General features: G+C 43.4%; 3 protein-coding genes across 4 annotated transcripts; 1 reads left to right on the forward strand and 2 right to left on the reverse strand.

The window, feature by feature from the left end:
* Positions 1–5,607: 5,607 nt before the first annotated feature.
* Positions 5,608–9,414, reverse strand: LOC106596369 (uncharacterized). The gene is made up of 3 exons (XM_014187667.3): positions 8,900–9,414; positions 7,579–7,715; positions 5,608–7,196 (listed from the first exon to the last, which is right to left on the reverse strand). The coding sequence occupies exons 1-3, from the start codon at positions 9,195–9,197 to the stop codon at positions 5,979–5,981; spliced, it is 1,653 nt and encodes a 550-aa protein (XP_014043142.3). The 5' UTR covers positions 9,198–9,414; the 3' UTR covers positions 5,608–5,978.
* A 2,226-nt stretch (positions 9,415–11,640) lies between these two features.
* LOC106602261 (uncharacterized) lies at positions 11,641–14,406 on the reverse strand. Its single transcript, XM_014194783.3, has 4 exons — positions 13,879–14,406; positions 13,692–13,795; positions 13,520–13,583; positions 11,641–13,341 (listed from the first exon to the last, which is right to left on the reverse strand). The coding sequence occupies exons 1-4, from the start codon at positions 14,186–14,188 to the stop codon at positions 12,251–12,253; spliced, it is 1,569 nt and encodes a 522-aa protein (XP_014050258.1). The 5' UTR covers positions 14,189–14,406; the 3' UTR covers positions 11,641–12,250.
* A 250-nt stretch (positions 14,407–14,656) lies between these two features.
* LOC106602260 (uncharacterized) lies at positions 14,657–25,905 on the forward strand. 2 transcript variants are annotated; one of them, XM_014194782.3, is made up of 4 exons: positions 15,041–15,693; positions 16,525–16,661; positions 17,082–17,297; positions 22,649–25,905. In XM_014194782.3, exons 1-4 carry the CDS (start codon positions 15,396–15,398, stop codon positions 23,882–23,884), a joined length of 1,887 nt encoding a protein of 628 aa, XP_014050257.2. In that variant the 5' UTR covers positions 15,041–15,395; the 3' UTR covers positions 23,885–25,905. The 2 variants fall into 2 exon arrangements, with proteins under 2 accessions (XP_082830254.1, XP_014050257.2); XM_082974128.1 differs by lacking the exon at positions 22,649–25,905 and having other exon boundaries at positions 14,657–15,693; positions 17,082–19,985.
* Positions 25,906–26,024: the final 119 nt, after the last annotated feature.

Below are 26,024 nucleotides of genomic sequence, written 5' to 3' on the forward strand. Positions count from 1 at the left end.
TTCAAAATCTTAACTTGTTATAACTTATACATTATCAGTCCACTCTGGACCGAGCATCAAGCCAGTTGAACTGAAAACACAACCACTACACACAGGAGGGAAGCGTTCAATGGGGAAACCAATGAAACTGTTAAAAACACATGGATTCAAGTTTTCATATGAAACCCCCAGTAGGGTGGAGCCCTTACAACTAGGGCCAGGAGGTTTCCCCTGCTCTGGTCATGTGGTGAGGAAAAACTCCTGGCCCTGACCATCATTACACGTGGTGGAGTAGTATGAAGTTGTCCCTAGACGCTGATCTTGTGTCAGTTTAGCATTTTTCCCCACTAATGGTTAATGTTAGGATTGTGGGAGAGGAAGCTGATTCTAGATCTGTACCTAGGGGAAACTTCACCTTGGAACCCTCAGAGCAGCCCCACGTCCTGTGGCCTGCCACCAGTGTGGACGAGGAGATGCTTCTTCATGTTGCCGGACTGGGTGAAGCACTTCCCGCAGTAGACACAATGAAACGGTTTCTCTCCGGTGTGCACCCTTTCATGCATCTTCAGCTGGTGGCTGTGGGAGAAGCGCTTGGTGCAGTGGCTGCAGCCGTACGGTTTCTCCCCGCATGTGCCTCCGGACGTACGCTTGCTGGGGGACGGGCATTCCGCAGAGGCTGCACCGGAGCTGCCTCTTGCCCGTGCAAGGCGTTAGCTGTTGTGGCTGCTTTTCCATGCATTTTGATGAAGTAGTAGAGCCACTGTTGATATTCGGGAACGGGGCTTGCTTCCCTCTTTGGGGAACCTGGTGGAAAGTAACACTTTGGGAAGAAAAGCTGTTTCGGGTGGACAGTCTGTTGAAATCGAGCGACTTGGACCTCGATCCTACAGTTCTCCCTTGCTCCGCATTTTGAGTGTCAGCTGGACACTTGTCTGTCTATTCAGACGCTATTCCCCCTCCCCATCTCCCTCTTCCACAGTAGATTTGGCCTAAAAAAAATAATAATTGAAGGGTATGAGCTCTACAAAGCTCTCAAACAAACACGTCTATTATAACTCAGCTATTACCAGGCTATAGTATTGATCCAATGGCTTGAATGAAGTTGTTCATTTACTGACTTAACTCATTGACACAGAAAATCTGAAGTTTCTCTCTCCTCAAAACCTCTCTCTGCCGCACCTGCTGTCTCTACCTTTGAATACTTTGCTATGAAAAGCTAACTGACATTTACTCCTGAGGTGCTGACCTTTTGCAACCTCTATAGACACTGTGATTATTATTTGACCCTGCTGGTCATCTATGAACGTTTGGACATCTTGAAGAACGATCTGGCCTTAATGGCCATATATTCTTATAATCTCCACCGGGCACAGCAAGAAGAGGACTGGCACCCCTCAGAGCCTGGTTCCTCTCTAGGTTTCTTCCTAGGTTCCTGCCTTCCAAGGGAGTTTTTCCTAGCCACTGTGCTTCTACATCTGCATTGCTTGCTGTTTGGGGTTTTAGGCTGGGTTTCTGTATAAGCACTTTGTGACATCTGCTGATGTAAAAAGGGCTTTATAAATACATTTGATTGATCGATAATTCCCTGTACTTTTGAAAGGAAAATTACCTTTCTTGCCTGATTTAATTTGTCAGCAAGGCGAGAACATACAGATACCTACCAAAATAAAAGAAACACCAACAAAGTGATTTAATAGGTTGTTGGGCCACCACGAGCCAGAACTGCTTCAATGCACCTTGGCATAGATTCTACAAGTGTCTGGAACTCTATTAGAGGGATGCGACGGTGTTCTTCCACGAGAAATTCCATAATTTTGTGCTTTGATGGTGGTGGAAAACACTTTAAAAAAAGTGTTCAATTGGATTGAGATCTGGTGACTAAGACGGTCATGGCATATGGTTGACATCATTTTCATGCCCATTAAACCATTCAGTGACCACTGGCGCCCTGTGGATGGCGGAATTGTCATCCTATGGGGGCATAGCCATTGTAGCCAAAATAATGGCCTGTCCAGCATTTTTATTCATGACCCTAAGCATGATGGGATAATAATTGATTAATTAACTCAGGAACCACACCTGTGTGGAAGCACCTACTTTCAATATACTTTGTATCCCTAATTTGTTTTCATTATTTTGGTAGTTACCTGTATATTTATGGTCAATCTATATCGGGTCAATATATATTTAGGGTTAATCAATATAGCAGGGGTATTCAAATCTTACCCTACGAGGTCCGGAGCCTGCTGGTTTTCTGTTCTACCTGATAATTAATTGCTCCTACCTGGTGTCCCAGGTCTAAATCAGTCCATGAATACAGGGGAACAATGAAAAAACGCAGTGGAACTGGCTTCCAGGTCCAGAGTTGAGTTTGATGGCTATATAGGGTCAACCTATACTGCTCAAAAAAATAAAGGGAACACTTAAACAACACAATGTAACTCCAAGTCAATCACACTTCTGTGAAATCAAACTGTCCACTTAGGAAGCAACACTGATTGACAATAAATTTCACATGCTGTTGTGCAAATGGAATAGACAACAGGTGGAAATTATAGGCAATTAGCAAGACACCCCCAATAAAGGAGTGGTTCTGCAGGTGGGGACCACAGACCACTTCTCAGTTCCTATGCTTCCTGGCTGATGTTTTGGTCACTTTTGAATACTGGCGGTGCTTTCACTCTAGTGGTAGCATGAGACGGAGTCTACAACCCACACAAGTGGCTCAGGTAGTGCAGCTCATCCAGGATGGCACATCAATGCAATCTGTGGCAAGAAGGTTTGCTGTGTCTGTCAGCGTAGTGTCCAGAGCATGGAGGCGCTACCAGGAGACAGGCCAGTACATCAGGAGACGTGGAGGAGGCCGTAGGAGGGCAACAACCCAGCAGCAGGACCGCTACCTCTGCCTTTATGCAAGGAGGAGCACTGCCAGAGGCCTGAAAAATGACCTCCAGCAGGCCACAAATGTGCATGTGTCTGCTCAAACGGTCAGAAACAGACTCCATGAGGGTGGTATGAGGGCCCGACGTCCACAGGTGGGGGTTGTGCTTACAGCCCAACACCGTGCAGGACGTTTGGCATTTGCCAGAGAACACCAAGATTGGCAAATTCGCCACTGGCGCCCTGTGCTCTTCACAGATGAAAGCAGGTTCACACTGAGCACATGTGACAGACGTGACAGAGTCTGGAGACGCCGTGGAGAACGTTCTGCTGCCTGCAACATCCTCCAGCATGACCGGTTTGGCGGTGGGTCAGTCATGGTGTGGGGTGGCATTTCTTTGGGGGTGCTACACAGCCCTCCATGTGCTCGCCAGAGGTAGCCTGACTGCCATTTGGTACCGAGATGAGATCCTCAGACCACTTGTGAGACCATATGCTGGTGCGGTTGGCCCTGGGTTCCTCCTAATGCAAGACAATGCTAGACCTCATGTGGCTGGAGTGTGTCAGCAGTTCCTGCAAGAGGAAGGCATTGATGCTATGGACTGGCCCGCCCGTTCCCCAGACCTGAATCCAATTGAGCACATCTGGGGCATCATGTCTCGCTCCATCCACCAACGCCACGTTGCACCACAGACTGTCCAGGAGTTGGCGGATGCTTTAGTCCAGGTCTGGGAGGAGATCCCTCAGGAGACTATCCGCCACCTCATCAGGAGCATGCCCAGGCGTTGTAGGGAGGTCATACAGGCACGTGGAGGCCACACACACTACTGAGCCTCATTTTGACTTGTTTTAAGGACATTACATCAAAGTTGGATCAGCCTGTAGTGTGGTTTTCCACTTTAATTTTGAGTGTGACTCCAAATCCAGACCTCCATGGGTTGATAAATTGGATTTCCATTGATTATTTTTGTGTGATTTTGTTGTCAGCACATTCAACTATGTAAAGAAAAAAGTATTTAATAAGATTATTTATTTCATTCAGATCTAGGATGTGTTGTTTAAGTTTTCCCTTTATTTTTTTGAGCAGTATATATTGTATATTTCAGATTCTTCAAAGAAGCAACCCTTTGCCTTGATGACAGCTTTGCACACTCTTGGCATTCTCTCAACCAGCTTCATAAGGTAGTCACCTGGAATGCATTTCAATTAACAGGTGTGCCTTGTTAAAAGTACATTTGTGGAATTTATTTTCTTCTTAATGCATTTGAGACAATCAGTTGTGTTGTGACAAGGTAGGGGTGGTCTACAGAAGATTGTATTTTACCAAACAGGGCTAAGTCCATATTATGGCAAGAACAGCTCAAATAAGCAAAAAGAAACGAAAGTCCATCATTACTTTAAGACATGAAGGTCAGTCATTCCGGAACATTTCAAAAACTTTTTTACTTTCTGTGCAGTCGCAAAAACCATCAAGCACTATGATGAAACTGGCTCTCATGATTACCGCCACAGGAAATGAAGACCCAGAGTTACCTCTGCTGTAGGGGATAAGTTCATTTTATTTTTATTTTTAACCTTTATTTAACTAGGCAAGTCAGTTAAGAAAAAAATCTTATTTTCAATGACGGCCTAGGAACAGTGGGTTAACTGCCATGTTCAGGGGCAGAACAACAGATTTTTACCTTGTCAGCTCGGGGATTCGATCGTACAACCTTTCGGTTACAAGTCCAACGCTCTAACCACTAGGCTACCTGCTGCCCCATTAGAGTTAGAGTTACCAGCCTCAGAAATTGCAGCCCAAATAAATGCTTCACAGAGTTTAAGTAACAGACACATCTCAACATCAACTGTTCAGAGGAGACTGCATGAATCAGGCCCAGCTACCACAATTGGTTCTTTGGAAATTGTAGAAACCTAAGTTGTTGGTTTCCCATTGGTTCTGGAAACGAAGTCATATCTTTCCTGACTGGTAAAACTTAACGTTTTTTTTAAACGTTCTAAAAACGGAAGTGAACATTTTGCTTGTTCTGGGAGATTCTAAAAATGTTTTACCATGGTTCCCTGAAAGTTTTACTGGGAGGTTTTATTAAATGTTCTGAGAACGGAAATTCTAGTTTTTTTTAAGGTAATTAAATAACGTTCTGAGAACATGTTTCAATAAGACTTTCATAACACTGCTAGCTTAGTTTGGGTTAACTGTTTTGATCTCCAAGCACAGATGGTACACTTGCAAACACATTTCTTTTTTTATTATGGCACGGCATCAGTGAGATTCTAACCTATGATCTTCTGTTCTCTATCCATGAAATGACTTCACAGTGCCACCAGGATGGAGCTAACACGCCATGTTAATTTTTTAACTTATACAAAGCTGTTAATTTGTCTCTATTCAAACAGACCCCTTTCAAAGGAAACAAGCACTCATTAAGATCTGTTGTGGCCAATAAGTGGGAGCGGCCAACACACCTGAACACACTTAACATGATAGAGGATAGAGTTATGCTGATGCTAAGAAAGGAATGTATGTTTTTAAATAACATTCTTAGAATGTTTTTTGAACGTTAATGTTTTCGTGTGGTTTTTATGGAACGTTTTAGAAAACCTGTAGGAAACGTTATGCTGAAATACTGAAATTCCCATCTAAGAAACATATGGTTCTCAGAACGTTATGTGCTAGCTGTGGTCAATCTATATAGTGTCAATATATATTTAGGGTCAAAATATACTGAGTCAAGAAGCACCATGGAATTCTTTGAAAAATATTATTTATTGATGGAATTATAGGAATTGACAAACAAACAGCAATAGCCATTGGTCAAATTGGTACAAAAGGACAGTACAATTTCAGTATCTACTATAACTTTAGTCTGAGGCAGCTATATTGAACCATGATCAACCTTAACAGTCAATGTGAGTGATGCTGTTGGCCTTAAAGAAGCCAAGAAAACGTAACAGTCTTTGTAGATAATGTAAATATGAACCACGTTGTATTGTAGATGTATGAGACCAGGGTAAACATCCTGCACAAATATGACTACGTCTGAAGCAATGACGTTTGAATTCATGATATTGCTATAACAGCTTTTTTCAATAGGAATTTCTTGCTTCATTGTCAGTTCTCAATGATGAAGCTTCTGATGTCTTTTCAGATTGCTGGAGTGGGAGAACCTGCGTCCGCACTGTGCACAACTGAAGGGCTTGTCGCCAGTGTGGACGTTCAGGTGCATTTGGAGCTTGGCGCGGGACACAAATCTCTTCTCACACAAGGTGCAGGCGAACGGCCGCTTTCTGGTGTGGATGACAGCATGCTGCCGCAAGTCACTCTCGTGGGCGAACTTCTTATTGCAGCTCGGGCAACCATACGGTCGTTCTATGGTACCAGGTCTAACGTCTGTGGCGAGATTACTGGAGTGAGAGGAAGTTGTGGCGCTTGGTCTAAAATGGCAATCAGGAAGTGAGGTATGAGCTGGTTGTTGAGCTCTTCTACCTGGTATTTCAGAGTGTCTCTGGAGGCTTGCCAATGAGCACCAACTAGCTTTGTTGGCCTCACCTGTGCCAAGATGCATACCTGTATTTATCTCTGAGGGCCGGAAGCTGGGTGAAACCAATTGCGTTGTGTTGTCTCTCATCGAATCGTGGCAAATCATTGGTGTGTTTCTGTTAAACCCTCCTACTCCCTGCTTATTTCCAGTCCCATTGTCCTGTGGTGTAGTAGCTGTACCCACCTGACCCCACTCAAAATCTCTACCTACCTGCTGCCCACTGGATACAGAGTCAATCACTATCACATGTTCTGATGAGGAATGGAACGACTTGGGGGAAAACCTGTGGTTTTCTAACCCTACACTTCTCATTTCTATGTCTGAGCTAGTCTGTGTTTCTGGGCCCACTGGGCCACTCCCTAGGTCCATTACTTTAGTGTGAGCAGCAGAGGCACCATCATCAGTCGCTACTACCTCTCTCCACACCTGGTTTAAAGAATCTCTTAGGAGATTGAGGCCCCCGTTCATATCACACTTTGTGTCCAGACTCTGTCTCTCGGCTTTGGGTTCAAATCCTGTGTGTTGCTGGGGTCCCTGGTTCACATTCCCTGTTTCTGACTGGAGGAGGATGGCGTCAGATCCACTGACCTCCATAGCGGTGTTGTTGTAGCCTCTGGGGCCACTGGACTGAATGGCAGGGTCCTCTGTGGTGGCTGCAGCCAGTTGGGTGGTTAGCTCTCTGCTGCCCTCCACTGTTCTAACTGGGTGGCTGATCCTAGAGTTCTGGTCATCTGCTTCTCCCTCCACCTTGATGATGAGCAGGTCTGGTTCCCCTTCCTCTGTCTCTGCTGACTGCTGATGGGGTTAAGTGGGAGAGATGAGTGAGTGAGACAGATCATACACTATCTACTGAATGGAGATATGGGCATGACATGGGATTTAGTGTAATTCATAGTAGTTGCCTTGTTGTTATTGTGTTATAATCAGTGGTGTAGTGGAGGGTAAACTCCACTTTCTGTATTTTACACATGCCTTTACAAACCTTTTGTGCAAAAATGCATTGAAAGTATAGGGAGTGTTACTTTACTCACCATAAACAGCACTGGTTATAATGTGCTGGGATATATACGCCTATACAGACATAACCTCATCCCCAGGCGGAAGTGTCTGGTGTCCGAGACTAAAACAGATATACGTCTGTGACAGACTAAAATAGGCTGTTAAAATGGGAACTTACCTCATCACTTGTAGCATCCATATGCTTTGATGGAGAGACATCCTCTTGGTCCACGTCTATGGGCTGTCTGTCTCTTGGTATGCTGCTGTTCCCAAAACTCCTGTTGGAAAGTCTGGCTCTGCTTTGCCAAGTAGGTCCTGGGAATAAAGGGGGGAGGTTAATTTGACCCCATCCATCAATGTTGTTTTACAAAGTACCAAGCAAGCATAATACCTTCATGTCCATGTGTAATGTGTGTATAGAGCTAGAAGGATACTAGCCGTGGTGACAGTACAATATACACTCAGTGGCTAGTTTATTATGTACACTGCTCCGTTCACGAAAATGGTTCGCTCCTACAGAGAGCTAGTCAGGTGTGCTGTGGCTTGCTGTATAAAGCAGGCAGACAGGCATCGAGGCATTCAGTTACTGTTCGACTGAATGTTAGAATGGGCAAAATGAGTGACCTAAGCAACTTTGAGCGTGGTATGATCGTCGGTGCAAGGTGCGCCGGTTCCAGTAACTCAGAAACGGCTGGTCCTATGCACGACAGTGTCTAAAGTTTACCGACAATGGTGCGGGAAACAAAAAACATCCAGCTGGCGGCAGTCCTGTGCGTGAAAACAGCTCGTTGATGAGAGGTCAAAGGTGAATGGCAAGAATCGTGCAAGCTAGCAGGCGGGCCACAAACAGGCAAATAATGGCGCAGAACGGCATCTCAGAACGCACAACTCAGCGGTCCTTGTCACTGATGGACTATTGCAGCAGACGACCACACCAGGTTCCACTCCTATCAGCTAAAAACAAGAAGAAGCGGCTCCAGTGGGCACGCCATCACCAACACTGGACAATTGAGGAGTGGAAAAACATCGCCTGGTTGACGAATCCTGGTTCCTGCTGCTTCATTCTGAGGCAAAGGCAGGATTTGGCGTAAGCAGCATGAGTCCATGGCCCCATCCTGCCTGCTGTCAACAGTACAGGCTTGTGGCGGTGGTGTAATGGTGTGGGGAATGATTCCTGGCATATGTTAGGTCCCTTGATACTAATTGAGGTACGTTTCCATGCACCAGAGAATTCTGGCTGTTCTGGTGGCAAAGGGGGGTCTGGCCCGGTACTAGATGGATGTACCTAATAAATTGGCCACTAAGTGTATATATCCTGTATGTATTAATAACACATATAGGGCTAATGTCAATAATACATCCTTAACTGTATTGACATGCATACATCACAGCCGTATTATGCTTGATTTGTACTTTATGAAACATCATTGATGGATGGGGTCAAACTGAAAATGATCATAATTTATGTGCACACTGTAAAATTAAGCATCATCACCAACCTGTCGTTGCAGTTTCTCGATTGTTGTGTCTGTTGAGCAGGCGTATTCCATGGAAGCGGTTGTGGACGGACCCATCTGAAGACTTTGTTCTCTCTGCTCGAAACCTGGCGACCTGAAGTTCCATCAATTTCATTTTCCTCCGGAGAAATTCGTTCTCCTTGTGGCTTTGAGTCATCTCCAGATGTACAACCGCATAGCCATCGTCAACAACTTTGCAGATTTCGGCAACAGCCGCATTGGCTAGCACCTCCATGATTGAGGCTATCTGCGCCTGGAAATCGGCCACGGAACCCGACATTGTCCACAAACGCTTTTGGCCCCTTTTCAATGAAACAGTATTTTTGTTTTTCTATATTATGATCATTCACAATTATCTATCCAGCTAGTAAAATGGATACATGCATATCATAAACTAAACATCGCTAGCTAGCTTTGTTTGTAAGTAGCTGTTGAGATTTGTTTTTTCCTCATCTTCACGGTAATGTCATCATAAACTGGACTGTGTAATTCAATTGAAAGTACAACACCGCCACCTACTGTAGAGGAGTGCTCCACAATAACAACAATGGTTTAGATGTGTAGTACTGCTTTCACATAGGATTTACGGTCTTTTTCTTCTGTAAAAAAAAGGGCAATTTTTATATGATCCCCTTACAAACATGCCTATTTTTAACACATTCTTGCCTGAATACGCCTTTTATACCTCCCATGTGCATGCCGCTGTTGGGTGGTAGTATTGGTGTGCAGATGTGGGTGGGCGTCTACTTTAATACATCCATTGAATATAAATACATACCACCAAAAATAATATATATATAATAATATATCTATTATTAATGCATTCAGGCAGGTCCTACGAAACATTATAAGACGAATAAAAATATATTTTCAAAATAATAGAATAACATATTTTGGGTTTAATTGGGCTACGTTACGTCCAAATGAATGAAATTAATTGTTCATTATTTTGTTCATTGAACAGACAAGACCCACCTACCCGATCATAGTCATCACATATATATTTTATAATAAGAATATAATGGAATACAGGGGGGAAAATGACATTTATATTTTCCCTTCACAACTTGACACGGAAACGTGTGGAACCGACAGCCCAAGTCCATGCTTTTTTGTTCCACGTTTCATCTCTACCATCACTCCACTTTGTTAGGGAGCAGGCGCGTATGCTCTTACATTGATAATATCTTCATCATGATACCAATAGAAAATACTAGCAATCTATATTTTCAAAATAATGTGATTCTCGTGTTCAAATTTCACAACCTCCGCGGGCGTTAAAATAGTTGCCTATACGCGATCGAACAAAAAATAGTGCTACACTTGATTCAGGCTACACTATTGCATGCTAAATGTTTCTGATCAGTGATCGATAAACACTTGATTCAGGCTACACTATTGCATGCTAAATGTTTCTGATCAGTGATCGATAAACACTTGATTCAGGCTACACTATTGCATGCTAAATGTTTCTGATCAGTGATCGATAAACACTTGATTCAGGCTACACTATTGCATGCTAAATGTTTCTGATCAGTGATCGATAAACACTTGATTCAGGTTACACTATTGCATGCTAAATGTTTCTGATCAGCGATAGATGAGCAAATGAATACCTATTTGCGCAGCCAGAGAATTAACCAAGTAGCCTATAGTTACAGATGGAGATTCAGTGAAACAACAGGTTTTTGGTCGGGAGTAGGCCTAGGCTACTAAACGACTTGAGTCAAGAGCAAAATAACCCACCTGTTAAACTACTGGCAAAATATTCTAATAAATGAGCTAACTAGACAAGATGATCAGAGCAGCACTCACCTCAACTATAGATAACATTTCTCCAGACGAATTGCAGCCTAACCAACATCCAAACGGAGATTCAGTGAAAACTCAAATCTGACGTTGATTGATTTATCAAGACGAGTCCCCAAGCTTGTCTCAAATCATAACAGTGTTGACAATTATCATCTAGGTGACCACACAAAGGTAGGCTATTGTTTAACATTTATTACATTGATTGGAAAGACTTTGGGAGTTTCAGTAAACAACAATTTGATACATGCCTTCAACTTGATATCAGCAGTACGCCACCATGCATCCCATTGCTGGTTTACCTCTGAAGCTAAGCAGGGATGGTCCCTGGATGGGAGACCAGGTGCTGCTGTTCGTGGTATTGTAAAGCCAGTAGAGAGCACTCCCCTCTGGTCTAAGGAGATCCCCAGGACAGTAGAGGGGACATTGCCCTACGAAGGGTGCTGTCTTTTGGATGGGATGTTAAACGGGTGTTCTGACTCTCTGTGGTCATTAAAAATCCCATGGCACTAATCGTAAGAGTATGCGTGTTCACCCCGGTGTCCTGGCTAAATTCCTAATCTAGCCCTCATACCATCATGGCCACCTAATCCTCTCCCCAATTGGCATATATCACTCCTCACCTTTCTAGCTGCTGTTTGGTAAGCGTTCTGTCACAAAAATGGTTGCTATGCATCACCTTGGTGGAGCAGGTGAGTTTCTCCCTTACTATGTAAAGCACTTTGAGTACCTCAGTTGGTAGAAAAGCACTATATAAATCCAATCAATTATTATTATTCAATTACATTAGCTTACTTTATTGTATGAGGACAGACACAAAATATATATTAATTCCATCAGATCTCTATAATTTGCTTATAGCCTATCAGTCTTATAGTACATCAATATTATTGAGAGGCAAAAGGAAATTGGAATTCTTATGAGATCGATCTTTATTGTATTTTTTTCTTTGCTTGCTTATATTTCTGTGTGTTAACTATGGCTTTTTAACTAGGCCTATGTTTTGTAGTTTACCCCAGGACGTTGCTGTAAATCACAATGTATTCTCAGTCAACTCACCTGGTCAAATAAATAATAAATACAATTCAAATAAATTACTGTACTGCACCAATGATTTTTTAAATCTTCACCTGTCATAAGTCATAGATTATCAGTCCACTCTGGACAAAGCATCAAGCCAGTTTAACTGAAAACACAACCACTACACACAGAGGGTAGTGTTCAATGTGGAAACCATCCAAACTGTTAAAAACACATGGACCCAGTGTTCATATGAAAACTCCAGTAGTGTGGAGCCATTCCACTTACAACTAGAGAGGAGTTTTTTCCTGGTCTGATCACATGGTGAGGATAAACTCCTGGCTCTACTTATCATTATGCCAGGTGGAGTAGTGTGAAGTTACACCTAGAAAGCTGATCTTCGGTCAGTTTAGTATATTTTTTTCACTAATGGTTAAGGTTAGGATTGGGGAAGAGGAAGCTGATTCTAGATCTGTACGTAGGAGAAACTTCACCCTGGAACACTCAGGGCAGCACCATGTCCTGTGGCCTGCCACCAGTGTGGACGAGGAGATGCCTCTTCATGTGGCCAGACTGGGTGAAGGACTTCCCGCAGTAGATGCAATGAAACGGTTTCTCTCCGGTGTGCACCCTCTCATGCATCTTCAGCTGGTGGCTGTGGGAGAAGCGCTTGGTGCAGTGGCTGCAGCCGTACGGTTTCTCCCCCGTATGGACCCGCATGTGCCTCCTTAGGTATGCCGGCTGAGGGAAGGGCTTTCCGCAGAGGCTACACCGGAGCTGCCTCTTGGTGGAGCAAGACGTTAGCTGTTGCGGCTGCTTTTCTATGCCTTTTGATGAAGAAGTGGAGTCTCTGTTGAAATTCGGGAAAGGGGCTTGCTTCCCTCTTTGGGGAACCTGGTAGAGAGTGACCCTTGAGGATGAAAATCTGTTTCGGTTGGGCAGTCCACTGAAATCTGACATCTTGGACCTTGGTCCTACAGTTCTCCCTTGCTCTGCATGTTGAGTGTCAGAGGGACACTTTGTCTGTCCAGACTCCATTCCCCCTCTTCCTCTGTTGTCCACAAGCTGCCTGCTGTCTGAACAGACCTCTCCAGGTGTCACCTCTTGGCCAGTTATGCTCCATTCTGAACTCATATCTGCCTCCACTTTAATGGGAACTGAGTCCACCATCACCACATCAGACACCCAGTCCAGAGAGCCCAAAGCTGACATGTAGACCCCAGAGTTACCAGGAGCCCCTCTCCTCTCTGGATGTCCAGACAACCTCTTGGAGTCTGGCCCGGCATTGTGAGGAGCATTCACAGTTGGGTTGTCAGTCTCTTGGTTCTCTGTCCATTGAGACAGGCTGTATGCTATGGGTTGATGGTCAGTTTCCCAGGTCACACACTCAGCAACCTGATGGTCCTGTGTTGCTCTGTTGTATTGTGATGCTGGATGCTGGAACGTCTGGTTTTCAGGTTCTATATTGAGTGAAGTGTCTGGAACTCTGTGTCTGTTGCCCTGCTGTTCCAGAGGGTCTGTGGTTTCAGTAGATGATGAAGAACCTGGTTCTGGCACAACCGTCTCACTGCTCTCACTGACCAGTTGGACAATCTCTGAAATGGGTCAACATAAAGCACAGCATCAGCTTCCTGTAGTGGACACTGATTCTTCTTTGCCTTATTTATTAGTTATGGATAATGACTAAGACGTAAATCAAATACAGCAATAAACATTGAAGGTTTCACTCAACATAAAGTGTAAATTGCATAGACTTGATAAATTGCATAATACCTTCAGTTATGCTGGTGTCAATATTTTCCATTTTGATAATTGGTGCCTCTTGTATATCTGCCATCTGTGTTTTTGTATTCAGCAGAAAATGTTTTATTAGAAATATATCCCCACCAACATTTGAAATATGAGAACACAAATAATCAATTTGACCATGTCTATGACAATTGACCTGCATGGCCCCATCCTGGTCTGTCGCTGTGAGTCCTGCGTCTCTTCGGTTGGTGACATCCTGCATACATTTGCCCCCTTCACTGTAGGCAACACGATTTTCCACTGCACCAGAAAAGAGAACCCTTCATTAACGTTACATTACACATCATTTTTAATGTGTTGAAATAAGGTTAAAAAAAACCTACAATATCCAAGTCTGCTTTTTGACTTTTCTACGAAGCTCTCTCTCTCCCGGGCAACATGATCGGTGTCCACTCGCCTGTGAACTGTGCGTCGCAGGGCTCCAAATCTCTCTGCGCTCCGTCGAGAATTCTGGAATTTTGTTAAAAGCAGCTTCCTCCGCAGGTTATCAATTTCTTTCTGACTATGTGAAATTTCCAAACGTAAGGCAGCATGGCCATCATCTACAAGTTTGCAGATTTCGGCAACGGCTGCATTCGTCAAAACCTCAATGATGGAGGCTAACTGAGCATGAAATACGACGCTATTGGACATGCCCTTCCTTGGCTTGGTACTATTTATATGTTAAACACTTATGTTATAGTCCTACTAGCTCATTTGCAATGCAGTGTTCAGTTAATGCCGTGAGACGTCACACCATAGATAGGCGGTATGCTTCGAACATATCTCTATTTCGTTTGTTTTTGTTCCGGAAACAACATGTTATCGGCTACTTCCTCGATATTTTTCCAAAATAAAGGTTGCGACACCCAAGATTTATGTTAGTTCCAACATTGCCACCTACTGTATCGTAGCTGCTAATGAAAGGAATCAAATGTTTTACAAATCAGCCTTCTTTGACTTTTAATAGAGCAGTGAATTAAATCAAACACACACCTTTTCCTTCAACAATGATTATTTAGTATTTAGTTCAAGTACAAAAATACACAATCATCATACAACATGACGTTCAAAGGAATAAATAAATGCCTTCAATAAAAATTAAGTAAATCGAAGAGTAGACTCAGGGTTAATACTAGTCTCAAAACTAACCTAAGGACCGCACTGAGAATGTACTCTTAAGTAACCACTTGCTAACTCTGAACAATGTAACAGTATAAAGAGAAAAATATTTGAATATAGAAGGATAAATAGCTAATCGGACTGAGTGGATTGATAATGTATAAATTATGACAGCCGAAGATTTGAAACATCCTTATGAATTTGCTTCCATGTAAGCATTTCACGGTAAGATTGTATTGGGCGCATGTGACAAATAAAAATGTGATTTGATATGTATTGGTGCAGTTGCAAACCAAAGAACAGTATTTAATCATTAAAATGTAATTTTGCATCTCAACAATATAGATGTACTATTAGGCTGATCGGCTACAAGCAAATTATAGAGATGTGAAGGATGGAATTAATATCTATTTAATGTCAGTCATACTGTTGTTATTGCTGTTTTTTTTGTCATGAAAAAATGGTTTACGCCAGAGAACCTGTTGTTTATTACATCGCTCCAACATTGTTGTTATTGTGCAGAACTCCTATACAGTAGGTGGCGGTGTCCAACTTTCAACTCTACCATCCAGCATATGGAAACATAATCTCACCAGCTAAAAACAAAGATAGCCAGCGATGTGTAGTTTCTGATATGATTCTCTTTATTTTAATAGCTAGCTAGATAACTGTAAATGATCATAACATAGAAAACATAAACACTGTTTCGTTGAAAAGGGGCCAAAAGCGTCGGGGGACAATGTCGAATTCCGTGGTCGAGTTCCAGGGCCAGATAGCCTCAATCATGGAGGTGCTAGCCAATGCAGCTGTAGCCGAAATCTGCAAAATTGTTGACGATGGCTATGCAGTTGTACATCTGAAGATGTCCCAAAGCCAAAAGGAGAACGATTTTCTCCTGAGGAAAATGAAACTGATGGAACTTCAGATCGCGAGGTTTCGAGCAGAGAGAACAAAGTTTTCAGAGGGGTCCGTCCACAACCGCTTCCATGGAATACGCCTGCTAAACAGGCACAACAATCGAGAGAAGGCAATGACAGGTTGGTGGTGATGATGAATTTGACAGTGTGCACATAGTCTAAATCGCTAACATTTACATTTTAGTCATTTAGCAGACGCTCTTATGCAGAGCGACTTACAGTAGTGAGTGCATACATTTCATACATTTTCATTTCATGCATTTTTTTTTGTACTGGACCCCCGTGGGAATCGAACCCACAACCCTGGCGATGCACACACCATGCTCTACCAACTGAGCCACATTGAAAGCAAGTCTTAGAAGCAGTAGATTTGTTCTATATGCACCATTTACATGCTTCCTGTTCTTACGTTTCATTTTGGTTTTGTACAACTGCTTCAAAACAGCTGAAAATACAATATTTTTGGTTATGGAAAATATATTTTAATGATTCTCTACACTACACCTTGTTTTGTCAAACTGAAAACCAGGAAATGGGGGGAGCGATTTCTGCATCTTTAAATCAAATTATCTATGTAACATTGCTACATACCCTGCAAGGATAGACCTTTAAATGCAAAATTTTAATAAAAACAGTTTCATAAACAGTTTTATGAGTATGTTGTAGACAAGGACAGGGAGCGCAGCAAAATAGCCTCAATTAGCTAGATGGCTGGCTAAGTAAGTTGGCTACTGTAGCTAGCTAGCTAGCTTCTTTACAACAATTTGAAGCAGCCAAGGCAGGCACGACCAGATGGTATGATAGACAAACTTGTTGCTGCCATAGCTTATCTAACTAGCGCGAGTCGGTTTGGCTAGTGTCCCTCTCTTCGTGCCACACAGACTGTTGCTTGGTACTTTGTAAAACAACATTGATGGATGGGGTCAAATTACCCCCCCCCTTTATTTCCAGGACCTACTTGGCAAAGCAGAAACAGACTTTCCAACAGGAGTTTTGGGAACAGCAGCATACCAAGAGACAGACAGCCCATAGACGTGGACCAAGAGGATGTCTCTCCATCAAAGCATATGGATGCTACAAGTGATGAGGTAAGTTCACATTTTAACAGCCGATTTTAGACTGTCACAGACGTATATCTGTTTGTCTCACGCACCACACACTTCCTTCCGCCTGGTGATGAGGTTATGTCTGTATACACGTGTATGTCAGCACATTATAACTAGTGATCTAGTGGTAAAAAAATAGGCAGGTAAAAAGTGATCGCCGTTTGTGGTGAGTAAAGTAACAGTCCCTATACTTTCAATAATTTTTTGCGCTAAAGGTTTGTAAAGGCATGTGTAAAATACAGAAAGTGGAGTTTACCCTCCACTATACCACTGATTATAACACAATAACAACAAGGCAACTACTATGAATTTCACTAAATCCCATGTCATGTCCATATCTCCATTCAGTAGATAGTGTATGATCTGTCTCACTCACTCATCTCTCCCACTTAACCCCATCAGCAGTCAGCAGAGACAGAGGAAGGGGAACCAGACCTGCTCATCATCAAGGATGAGGGGGAAGCAGATGACCAGGACTCTAGGATCAGCCACCCAGTTAGAACAGTGGAGGGCAGCAGAGAGCTAACCACCCAACTGGCTGCAGCCACCACCGATGACTGCGCCTTCCAGCCCAGAGGCAACAACTACAACAACAACTACATCAACACCGCTATGGAGGTCAGTGGATCTGACGCCGTCCTCCTCCAATCAGAAACAGGGAATGTGAACCAGGGACCACAGCAGTACACAGGATTTGAACCCAGAGCAGAGAGGCAGAGTCTGGACACAAAGTGTGACATGAACGGGGGCCTCAATCTCCTAAGAGATTCTTTAAACCAGGTGTGGAGAGAGGTAGTAGCAACTGATGATGGTGCCTCTGCTGCTCACACTAAAGTAATGGACCTAGGGAGTGGCCCAGTGGGCCCAGAAACACAGACTAGCTCAGACATAGAAATGAGAAGTGTAGGGTTAGAAAACCACAGGTTTTCCCCCAAGTCATTCCATTCCTCATCAGAACATGTGATAGTGATTGACTCTGTATCCAGTGGGCAGCAGGTAGATAGAGATTTAGAGTGGGGTCAGGTGGGTACAGCTACTACACCACAGGACAATGGGACTGGAAATAAGCAGGGAGTGGGAGTGTTTAACAGAAATGCACCAATGATTCGCTCCGTTCTCCCCGAATTGATGAGAGACAACACAACGCTATTGGTTTCACCCAGCTTCCGGCCCTCAGAGATAAATACAGGCATGCATCTTGGCACAGGAAAGGCAGGGGAGGCCAACAAAGATAGTTGGTGTTCGTTGGCAAGCCTCCATAGACACTCTGAAATACCAGGAAGAGGAGCTCAACAACCAGCTCATGCCTCACTTCCTGTCTGCCATTTTAGACCAAGTGCCACAACTTCCTCTCACTCAAATAATCTCGCCACAGATATTAGACCTGGTACCGTAGAACGACCTTACGGTTGCCCAACATGCCATAAGAAGTTTGTCCACGAGAGTGACTTGCGGCGGCATGCAGTCATCCACACCAGAAAGCGATCATTCTCCTGCACCTTGTGTGAGAAGAGCTTTGTGTGCGCCAGCCATCTCCAAATGCACCTGAACGTCCACACTGGCGACAAGCCCTTCAGTTGTGCACAGTGCGGACGCAGGTTCTCCCACTCCAGCAATCTGAAAAGACATCAGAAGCTTCATCATTGAGAAGTGACAAAGGCTGTGACCGTCATGGAGTTTTGGATGATGGTAAATTGATCAGCCTAATAACCTCGGTCACCATTATAACCGTTTGAATTGCAAAAGACAAACAATTTCTTCTTTCCTCCGCTCCTGACTTGTTTCAGCAAGGAGCAACCAAGTTTCATCACGTTGGAGAGTCCATGTTTCAGCAGAAACCATAGAGATCCTATTAAATTACTAGAGGGGCTATGTCAGAAACACTCAGTTCAAGAATGGAGTGAGAATGGCAGCCATTTTAGTCAGGGAGAAATCCAAACCAGTCTAATTGGAATGAATGGCAGTAGAGGCAGAGGTGATTCATAGATGAGGTAAAGAGGTCAATGGAATGCAGACCGCGGGGAATAGAAGAAGGACGCCAGAGTGGCGCACGTTCAACAAATCTTAACTAACAACGTGGATATTCACAAATCCCTCATGGTTGTGCCTCTGGAGTGGAGCAGCGGTCTAAGGCACTGCATCACAGTGCTAGCTGAGTCACTTCAGATTCTGGTTCAATCCCAGACCCATGAGGCAGCGCACAATTGGCCCAGCGTCGTACGGGTTAGGGGACAGCCGGGTTGTCCTTTTCCCATCGCACTCTAGCGATTCCTGTGGCGGGCCATGCGCAATGCACCTCCACATTAGTGCGTCTGGCTTCCGGGTTAAGCGAGCAGTGTGTCAAGAAGCAGTGTGGCTTGGCAGGGTCGTGTTTTAGAGGATGCACGGCTCTCGACCTTCGCCTCTCCCGAGTCCGTACAGGAGTTGCAGCGATGGGACAAGACTGTAACTACCAACTGGGGAGAAAAAGGGGTAAAAAAAATTCAATACAAATCCATCATGATTGATGTATTGTAACAGGCCCACAATGTGATTACTAAAGTCCCATTTGGATATATTTGGCTGTTTTCGCTGCATAACATTTAGAAGTAGTCCCTTTTCAGGTTTTGAAGAAGTGACTGCTAAATGCTAACTCCCGTTCGAATAAACTGTTAGCATCGCTAGCATAGAGCAATCGTTGGTGGTAATTTTTAACTGTAATGGGTTGACATCCATACAACCATTATACTCCGATTTTTACCTCAACATAGTGTGAAATACACACATAAACAATAGCCTAAATGTAGGTTAATTTAGCTGGGCGGCAACGAGGAGATTCAGGATCTTTCCTCTACGGCATCTTTCACCCACGCGTTTCAATGGCATTCCCATTGTTTTGGTCGAGTTCCATTGACCTCTACTGCATGTACTGTATTTCTCTGTTTTACTTATGCAGAACAATTCCAGTAAGGCATGTGATATTAGACATTGTGTAATAGAATGATTGTTAACCTAAAATATTGTCATAAAATTATAAATACAGTTTATACAGGTTTTATACACATTTTCTGTATAAATAGTCTCTAAAATATATCTAAACAGACCATAAATGTCTCACTGTCTGTTTTCTTTGAAAGCTGTGAATGTTCTAATATGATACAATATCAGTACTTATTGCATTTACAACTGATTTCAGCCAATGTATGGCTGTGGATTGACTGCACTGTTTGTATGGAATGTTGGCATATTGGCAGTTAATTTGAACAATTATTGGAAATCATTCAACTTAAACTGGCTGGCTAGCTAATAAACATACTGTGCAGATAATCTTCAAATGCCTTGTTTTACACAACATCTTATCGCAGCGCACTGGCTGAGCATGGTTGACCAACTCCCTGAACAAAATGGCTGACCTTTTATACTGTGATAAGACCTTTCATGTCCATTCTTGTATTCTAATTCCTAATTCTATGGCAGAAACGGACTCAGCCACACTAATGCCTAACCGTCCTATTTTCTGTCAGCTGTTCGATCCACAAAAAAAACATTAATTTACATTTTTTAGCGGTTATGACAGTTAATTTAATTTTCATGACAGTCTTCATCCATAACCATCGGTTACAGGGTTATACGGTAATTGTGCCAGACTAAGACACAGTAGCAAGAGATTCCTATGGAAAACAATCTATGGATAACCTTTATGTCAGTTAGGTTATAGCAATACATTATTTTTATTGTTATTTATTTGTATGATTTTTTTGTATTTATGTAAATTTGTATTTTTTAAATATATATTTTTACTCTGCATCGTTGGGAAGGGCTCGTAAGCAAACATTTCATAGTAAAGGCCTGGATTCAATCAGATCAAGCGTTAACCTGGCTGGTTAACCTGGCTGTGTTCAAGGTGGAACTATGTTGGAGTTGTAGCCGTCAAATCGGTGAGCAGCTGGTCTTGCTATCATTGTCACAAAGCCACACCCGCCCCACTTGCGTTAGAAGTTCGGAACGTGAAAGTGTAGGCTATTAAACAAAATAATGAGGATTTCAATCAGCCTAATCAAGGTGTAGATTACATCTCACATTCCAGTGTTCGAACTTGTAAACAAGGCTGCATGGGATTTCTCTTAATCTAACTCTGAGCATCCAATGGTGATGTCCACTTAAGGTATAATGGCAGGAGCCGCTTGTGGATTTGACAGCTCTAACGCAGTTCTACCTCCGACACGCCAAAATAACCGCTATGTGGATGTCAGCTAAAGTGGATCTGATTTAATAGATCCCAAAACCTACACCCATTGTATTTGGCACATGTGACTTGAAAGTCCTGCCTACTTCCTGGATCATGTCCCTTGCTGTTTTTGAATGGGATTCAAGAATATGTAATCAAATTCATGAAAACGCTGTCTTTTAATATACACTCATTACCAAAAGTATGTGGACACCTGCTTGTCGAGCATCTCATTCCAAAATCATGGGCATTAATATGGAGTTGGTCCCCCTTTTGCAGCTATAATAGCCTCCACTCTTCTGGGAAGGCTTTCCACAAGATGTGGGAACATTGTTGCGGGGACTTGCTTCCATTTAGCCACAAGAGCATTAGTGATGTCGGGCACTAATGTTGGGTGATTTGCCTGGCTCGAAGTCAGCGTTCCAATTCATCCCAAAGGTGGGGTTGAGGTCAGGGCTCTGTGCAGGCCAGTCAAGTTCTTCCAAGCCAATCTCGACAAACTATTTCTGTATGGACTTCGCTTTGTGCACAGGGGCATTGTCATGCTGAAACAGGAAACGGCCTTCCCCAAACTGTTGCCACAAATTTGGAAGCACAGAATCGTCTAGAATGTCATTGTATGCTATAGCGTTAAGATTTCCCTTCACTGGAACTAAGGGGCATAGCCCGAACCATGAAAAACAGCCCAAAACCATTATTCCTCCTCCACCAAACTTTACAGTTGGCACTATGCATTGGGGCAGGTAGCGTTCTTCTGGTATCTGCCAAACCCAGATTAGTCCGTCGGACTACCAGATGGTGAAGCACTCCAGAGAACACGTTTCCACTGTTCCAGAGTTCAATGGCGGCGAGCTTTACAACACTCCAGTCGGCACTTGGTGATCTTAGGCTTGTGTGCGGCTGCTCGGCCATGGAAACCCATTTCATGAAGCTCCCGACCAACAGTTATTGTGCTGACGTTGCTTCCAGAAGCAGTTTGGAACTCGGTAGTGAGTGTTGCAACCGAGGACAGACGATTATTACACGCTTCAGCACTCGGCTGTCCCGTTCTGTGAGCTTGTGTGGCCTCCCACTTCACGGCCTACCACTTCCACTTCATAATAACAGCATTTGCAGTTGACCGGGGCAGCTCTAGCAGGGCATACATTTTAACAAACTGATTTAAAATCATCCCTGGGTCAATTGTGCACCTCCCTATGGGTCTCCTGGCCGTGGCCGTCTGTGACAGAGCCTGGATTCGAACGCAGAATCTCTAGATGGCACCGCTATCACTGCGATGCAGTGCCTTAGACCACTGCGCCACTCAGCAGGCCACTGATGAACTGATTTGTTGGAAAGGTGGCATCCTATGACGGTGCCACATTGAAAGTCACTGAGCTCTTCAGTAAAGCCCTTCTACTGCCAGTGTTTGTCTCTGGAGATTGCATGGCGGTGTCCTTGATTTTTTTTATATACCTATCAGCAACGGGAGTGGCAGAAATAGCCAAATCCACTAATTTGAAGGGGTGTCCACATACTTTTGTATGTATAGTGTATATGTACAATTATATTTGTATCAGTGGATACATTTACTTTTACCCAATGTCTTTTAAAGGTTTTTGCGCAAAATACAAGTATACCCTCCAGTTCTCCACTGATAAGAACACAATAACAAGGAAACTGCAATGAATTTCACAAAATCGATTGTCATGTCCATTTCTCCATTCAGTAGATAGTGTATGATCTGTCTCACTCACTCATCTCTCCCACTTAACCCCATCAGCAGTCAGCAGAGACAGAGGAAGGGGAACCAGACCTGCTCATCATCAAGGTGGAGGGAGAAGCAGATGACCAGGACTCTAGGTCCAGCCACCCAGCCAGAACAGTGGAGGGCAGCAGAGAGCTAACCACCCAACCAGCTGCAGCCACCACAGAGGACCCTGCCATTCAGTCCAGTGCCCACAGAGGCAACAACAACTACATCAACACCGCTATGGAGGTCAGTGGATCTGACGTCGTCTTCCAATCAGAAACAGGGAATGTTAACCAGGGATCACAACAGTACACAGGATTTGAACCCAGAGCAGAGAGACAGAGTCTGGACACAAAGTGTGATATGAACGGGGACCTCAATCTCCTAAGAGATTCTTTAAACCAGGTGTGGAGAGAGGCAGTAGCGACTAACGATGGCACTTCTGCTGCTCACACTAAATTACTGGACCTAGGGAGTGGCCCAGAAACACAGACTAGCTCAGACATAGAAATGAGAAGTGTAGGGTTAGAAAACCACAGGTTTTCCCCCAAGTCGTTCCATTCCTCATCAGAACATGTGATAGTGATTGACTCTGTATCCAGTGGGCAGCAGGTAGGTAGAGATTTAGAGTGGGGTCAGGTGGGTACAGCTACTACACCACAGATCAATGGGACTGGAAATTGGCAGGGAGTGGGAGTGTTTGAGGGGAATGCACCAACGATTCGCCCCGTACACCCCGAATTGATGAGAGACAACACAACGCAATTGGTTTCACCCAGCTTCCGGCACACAGAGATAAATACAGGCACGCATTTTGGCACAGGAAATGCCGGTGAGGCCAACAAATTTAGTTGGCACTCGTTGGCAAGCCTCCATAGACACTCTGAAATACCAGGAAGAGGAACTCAAGAACCAGCTCATTCCTCACTTCCCGTCGGCCATTTTAGACCAAGTGCAACAACTTCCTCTCACTTGAGTATTCTCGCCACAGATGTTACACCTGGCACCGTAGAACAACCGTACGGTTGCCCAAGCTGCCATAAGACGTTTCTCCACGAGAGTGACTTGCAGCAGCACGTCGTCGTCCACACCAGAAAGCGGGGATACGCCTGCACCTTGTGTGAGAAGAGCTTTGTGTCCCCCAGCAAGCTCCAAGTGCACCAGAACGTCCACACTGGGGAGAAGCCCTTCACTTGTGCACAGTGCGGGCGCAGGTTCTCCCACTCTGGCAATCTGAAAAGACATCAGAAGCTTCATCATTGTTAACTGACACAGAAGCAAGAGATTCCTATTGAAAAAAGCTGTTATAGCAATATCATGAATTCAAACGTCATTGGTTCTAACGTAGTCGTATGTCTGCAGGATGTTTACCCTGGTCTCATACGTCTACAATACAACGTGGTTCATATTTACATTATCTACAAAGACTGTTACGTTTTCTTGGCTTCTTTAAGGCCAACAGCATCACTCACATTGACTGTTAAGGTTGATCATGGTTGTGTTCTACTAATAATACTGCGTGCCTCACACTAAAGTTATAGCAGATGCTGAAATTGTACTGTGAGACTGAAAAACTGTCTGTTCTTTTGTACCAATTTGACCAATGGCTATTGCTGTTTATTTATTCATTCCTATAATTCCATCAATAAATAATATTTTTCAAATAATTCCATGGTGCTTCTTTACCCTATAGAGATTGACCTTAAATATACAGGTAACTGCCAAAAAACACTTGAGTAAATGAGGGATACACAGCATATGGAAAGCAGGTGCTACCAAATGGGATTGCTTATCGCTGCAGAATGCTGTGATAGCCATGCCGGTTAAGTGTGCCTTGAATTATAAATAAATCACAGACAGTGTCACCAGCAAAGCACCCCCACACCATAACACATCCTCTTCCATGCTTTAAGGTGGGAAATACACATGCGGAGATCATCCGTTCACCCACACCACATCTCAAAGACACTGCGGATGGAACCAAAAATCTCACATTTGGACTACAGACAAAAGGACACATTTCCACTGGTCTAATGTCCATTGCTCGTGTTTCTTGGCCCAAGCAAGTCTCTTCTTCTTATTGGTGTCCTTCAGTAGTGGTTTCTTTGCAGTAATTCAACCATGAAGGCCTGATTCATGCAGTCTCCTCTGAACTGTTGATGTTGAGATGTGTCTGTTACTTGAACTCTGTGAAGCATTTATTTGGGCTGCAATTTCTGAGGCTGGTAACTCTAATGAACTTATCCTCTGCAGCAGAGGTAACTCTGGGTCTTCCATTCCTGTGGCGGTCCTCATGAGAGTCAGTTTCATCATAGCCCTTGAGGGTTTTTGCGACTGCACTTGAAGAAACTTTCAAAGTTCTTGAAATGTTTCATCTTGCCTGACCTTAATGTCTTAAAGTAATGATGGACTGTCATTTCTCTTTGTTTATTTGAGCTGTTCTTGCCATAATATGGACTTGTTATTTTACACCTGTTGGTCTTTTGGTCTTTTAATTGGTCTTTTACACCTGTCTTTTCACACCTGTTAATTGAAATGCATTCCAGGTGACTATCTCATGAAGCTGGTTGAGAGAATGCCAAGAGAGTGCAACGCTGTCAAGGCAAAGGGTGACTATTTGAAGAATCTCAAATATAAAATATATTTTGATTTCTTTAACACTTTTTTGGTTAGTACATGAATCCATATGTGTTATTTCATAGTTTTGATGTCTTCACTATTATTCTACAATGTAGAAAATAGTAAAAATAAAGAAAAACCCTTGAATGAGTAGGTGTTCTAAAACGTTTGACCGGTTGTGTATATTGACCCTATATACTGTAGATTAACCCTAAATATATATTGACCCTATCTATATATATTCTCACATTACTTCCAAATGAAATCAGGCAGATCGAAGGAAAGAACATTTTCCTTTCAAAAGTACAGGGAATTATTGCAGTCCAATATTAGTTTTAATGTTTTGAGAACAGATAAGCTTCATATGTTCTGTGTCAATGAGTTAAATCAGTAAATTAACAACTTAATTCAATCCATTGGATCAATAATATAGCCTCATAATAACTGAGTTATAATAGACATGTATTTGTTTGAGAGCTTTGTAGAGATCATGCCTGTCTACTTAATTCCTCCCTCCGCTTTTCAGGCCACAGGGGGGGAATAGAATCTGGACAGACAGAGAAGTGTCCCCCTGACACTCACAACGCAGCGCTATGGGGAACTGTAGGGTTGAGGTTCAAGCAGTCACTGCCCCACCTGCTTTGAGACCCACATTTTTTAAATAAACTAAAAATACAAATTGGGGGGGGGGGGTACCTGTTGTGCATGTTATTTTGGCATTAATACGTGTCGTATATCAGTTTGCAAACAATGTAAAAAATAACATTTGGCTCAGTGTTCTGTCACT

The sequence above is a fragment of the Salmo salar genome, chromosome 04 (assembly GCF_965601325.2).
Source record: "Salmo salar chromosome 04, fSalSal1, whole genome shotgun sequence".
In the NCBI taxonomy this organism is placed as follows: Eukaryota; Metazoa; Chordata; class Actinopteri; order Salmoniformes; family Salmonidae; genus Salmo; species Salmo salar.

Excerpts from the sequence above, each read along its gene's own strand:
- LOC106602261 (XM_014194783.3), bottom strand. The coding sequence starts at position 14,188 with ATGTCCAATAGCGTCGTATTTCATGCTCAGTTAGCCTCCATCATTGAG. Across the intron at positions 13,796-13,878 it reads AAAAAGCAGACTTGGATATT|TGGAAAATCGTGTTGCCTAC; the intron begins GTAGGTTTTTTT and ends TTTCTGGTGCAG. Across the intron at positions 13,584-13,691 it reads ACCAGGATGGGGCCATGCAG|ATGGCAGATATACAAGAGGC; the intron begins GTCAATTGTCAT and ends ACAAAAACACAG.
- LOC106602260 (XM_014194782.3), top strand. The coding sequence starts at position 15,396 with ATGTCGAATTCCGTGGTCGAGTTCCAGGGCCAGATAGCCTCAATCATG. Across the intron at positions 15,694-16,524 it reads TCGAGAGAAGGCAATGACAG|GACCTACTTGGCAAAGCAGA; the intron begins GTTGGTGGTGAT and ends CTTTATTTCCAG. Across the intron at positions 17,298-22,648 it reads ACATCAACACCGCTATGGAG|CAGTCAGCAGAGACAGAGGA; the intron begins GTCAGTGGATCT and ends TAACCCCATCAG.
- LOC106596369 (XM_014187667.3), bottom strand. The coding sequence starts at position 9,197 with ATGTCGGGTTCCGTGGCCGATTTCCAGGCGCAGATAGCCTCAATCATG. Across the intron at positions 7,716-8,899 it reads TCGAGAAACTGCAACGACAG|GACCTACTTGGCAAAGCAGA; the intron begins GTTGGTGATGAT and ends CTTTATTCCCAG. Across the intron at positions 7,197-7,578 it reads TGGATGCTACAAGTGATGAG|CAGTCAGCAGAGACAGAGGA; the intron begins GTAAGTTCCCAT and ends TAACCCCATCAG.